Genomic DNA, 3,094 nt, shown 5'->3' on the forward strand with positions numbered 1-3,094 from the left:
CAGGTCGAGCGCCTGTGAAAGCAGCCTCCCTCGTAATATATATATATATATATATAAAATTTTTTCTTCTTCTTTTTTTTTTTTTTTTTTTCCTCTCGGAGGAAAACACGGGTGGAAAACACACTTTGGATAGTCCGGAGCGTCGGGCTAGTGCGGAGCTCTTTGTATGTAAATAGTGCCCTTAAAAGAAGCCGGGAAGTCGCCCCCCGCTCCGTGTCTGCCCCCCTCCTTCCCTCGCCCCCTCCCCCGCCCGGCGCCGCCCGTCCCCCCCGCGCCAGGGCCCTCCCCGCGCCGGTAATTAACTGACACGTTATACCACTCATCACCAATGGTGGAAGCTCGGAGCTCGCCCAAAACCCGCAATTTCACATCTGCAAACACTGTCTTCATCCACTTGACTTCCAAGACCCGCCCACACGTGGCCAACCTTTCCTGGGTTTAATGTAGTTTTTTTTTTCTCCCTCTTCTCGGCAGGTTCATCTGTGGGGACCAGCCTTATATGGACTCCTCGCTCCAGCAATGGCTCGGGATTTTCCAGCGGCAGGCGCGGGTTCGGCGCGGCTGAACAAGATCCAGAAGTGATCTAGTGATCTTTTCTCTCTCTCTCCCACTCCCTCTCTCTCTCTCTCTCTCCCTTTTTTTTTTTTTTTTTTTTTTTTTTTTTTTTTTTTTTTTTTTTTTTTTTTTTTTTTTTTTTTTCCTTGGCGGCTTTTCGCCGTTTTTCCCTGGAGTTACAAACTATTCCCGCAACCAGCTGCTGCTCCTGCTCTCGGAATTTTCCCCCGTGGCAGAACAACCACCACCGCAGAGACCTGTCGCCGAGGCAGCTTCTCCCGCACAACCCCCTGCCGCTTATTTTTCTATAAATCCACATTATAATTCTATTTTTTTTTCCTTCTCTACGCGTGCCGTGCCCCCCCTCCCCTCATCCCCCCGTGTCCCTGCGCAGTGTCGCTGTCGCCGCTCGGCGTGTGCGTGCCCAGCCGTGACCCGGCGACTCGGCCAAGCTGCGGCTCCAACTTTCTCAGGCGGAATTTGGCCGGAACATGTCTCTGACCAACACAAAGACGGGCTTCTCGGTGAAGGACATTTTGGATCTCCCCGACACCAACGATGAGGACGGCTCGGCGGAGGGAGGCGAGGAGGAGAGCGAGGCGCCCGAGCCGCCCAGGAAAGCGGGAGTTTTGGGACAAACCCCCTTGGACACTGTTCCGACGCTGCCCTTGAAGAGCCCTTTCTATGATAACAGCGATAATCCCTACACGCGCTGGCTGGCGAGCGCCGAGGGCATCCAATACTCCCGTGAGTGCCGGGGGGATGGGGCAGAGGGGACCGGGGCCGTGGGGGACGGATGCGGTGTGCGGGGGGACTTGCGGCTCGTCCCGGCCTGGGACGGGGCAGCGCGGCTTCTAGCTGGGAGTTGGGAGGCAACGGATGGATGGATGGATGGATGGAGGGATGGAGGGACGGATGGATGGATGGATGGAGGGATGGATGGATGGATGGATGGATGGATGGATGGATGGATGGATGGATGGAGGGATGGATGGATGGATGGATGGATGGATGGATGGATGGATGGATGGAGGGATGGATGGAGGGATGGATGGGGGTTTGCCTCTCCCCGCGGCTGGCCTCTATCCCGCTACAGCCGGGCAGCGGGAGCGACGCGGGGCTCGGCGGAAGGGAAGCAGGGGGTGGCGGAGGGGCTTCTCCCCGGCCAGTCCCCCGCAGCTGACCGGGCACGGCTTGTCCCGCAGTGCACGGGCTGGCGGCCGGAGGCGGCGGCCAGGACCCCTCGGCCAAGTCCCCGGAACCGTCGGCCGACGAGTCTCCCGACAACGAGAAGGAAGCGGCGGGCGGCGGGGACGCGGGCAAGAAAAGGAAGAGGAGGGTGCTCTTCTCCAAGGCGCAGACCTACGAGCTGGAGCGGCGGTTCCGACAGCAGCGGTACCTGTCGGCGCCCGAGCGGGAGCACCTGGCCAGCCTCATCCGCCTCACCCCCACGCAAGTGAAGATCTGGTTCCAGAACCACCGCTACAAGATGAAGCGAGCGCGGGCCGAGAAAGGTATGGAAGTGACTCCTCTTCCCTCGCCGCGGCGGGTGGCCGTGCCGGTGCTAGTCAGGGACGGCAAACCCTGCCACACGCTCAAAGCTCAGGACTTGGCAGCCGCGACGTTCCAGACGGGCATCCCGTTCTCGGCGTACAGCGCGCAGTCGCTGCAGCAGCACATGCAGTACAACGCGCAGTACAGCGCGGCCGGCAGCCCCCAGTACCCCACAGCGCATCACTTGGTACAGGCGCAGCAATGGACTTGGTGAGGGCTGCGGGCCCCGAAAACGGAGGAAAGCACAGAAATAACAGGCACAGAACGAGAGAAAGAGAGAGAGAGAGAGAGAAGGAGACAGACTGATGCTCCAAAAAATTTGAAAAAAAAAAAAAAATCGAAACTGTGGGGGAAGGAATGGCGAGGGAAACGCTATTATTATTATTATTATTATTATTGCTATTATAATTATTATTGCTATTATTATTATTATTATGGGATCTGTTCCCTCTGCCGTTTCTTTTCCCCTTTTTTGGGGGTGTTCGGTTTCATTTCGGGGGGAGGCGGGGGGTGAGGGAGGGGAGGTGGTTTTTGTGCGTCATTGTTTACAGAATTTTTTTGCGCCATTCAGAGTGGTCCTGTCTACCTACAACTAAAATAAAAGAGGAAAAAGGGAGGGCGGGGAGATCGTCAGAATTAAAAAAAAAATAAATTAAAAAAAAAAAGAAAGAAAAGAAAAAAAAAAGAAAAAAAAAAAAAAAGAAAAAATAAATAATAAACACCCCCCCGCTGCTCCTGTAATTTTTGTGAGGAATGAGGGTGCGGCCGCCTCGCGGGGTACCCCAAAAGGTACTCCGGCGCTGCCCTTGGAACGCGATTTTCGGCCCCGACAGCTGCTAGCGGGGCTGTTTTTACACCTTGTCGCTGTCGTTGTAGCTGCTGGGAGCCGCGGTCGGGGTGCTCCGTTCGCACTCTCCGATTTGGGGGTCGCCTCAACCATTCTCGAATGTAGGAAAAAGCCCCGCGGACGCTGAAATCCTCCCCG

At 56.0% G+C, this 3,094-nt stretch overlaps 1 protein-coding gene across 1 annotated transcript; it reads left to right on the forward strand.

The window, feature by feature from the left end:
- Positions 1-282: 282 nt before the first annotated feature.
- On the forward strand, positions 283-2,601 carry NKX2-2 (NK2 homeobox 2). The gene is made up of 2 exons (XM_066314399.1): positions 283-1,302; positions 1,761-2,601. The coding sequence occupies exons 1-2, from the start codon at positions 1,047-1,049 to the stop codon at positions 2,321-2,323; spliced, it is 819 nt and encodes a 272-aa protein (XP_066170496.1). The 5' UTR covers positions 283-1,046; the 3' UTR covers positions 2,324-2,601.
- The last annotated feature ends 493 nt before the right edge of the window (positions 2,602-3,094 follow it).

The sequence above is a fragment of the Sylvia atricapilla genome, chromosome 3 (assembly GCF_009819655.1).
Source record: "Sylvia atricapilla isolate bSylAtr1 chromosome 3, bSylAtr1.pri, whole genome shotgun sequence".
Taxonomy (NCBI): Eukaryota; Metazoa; Chordata; class Aves; order Passeriformes; family Sylviidae; genus Sylvia; species Sylvia atricapilla.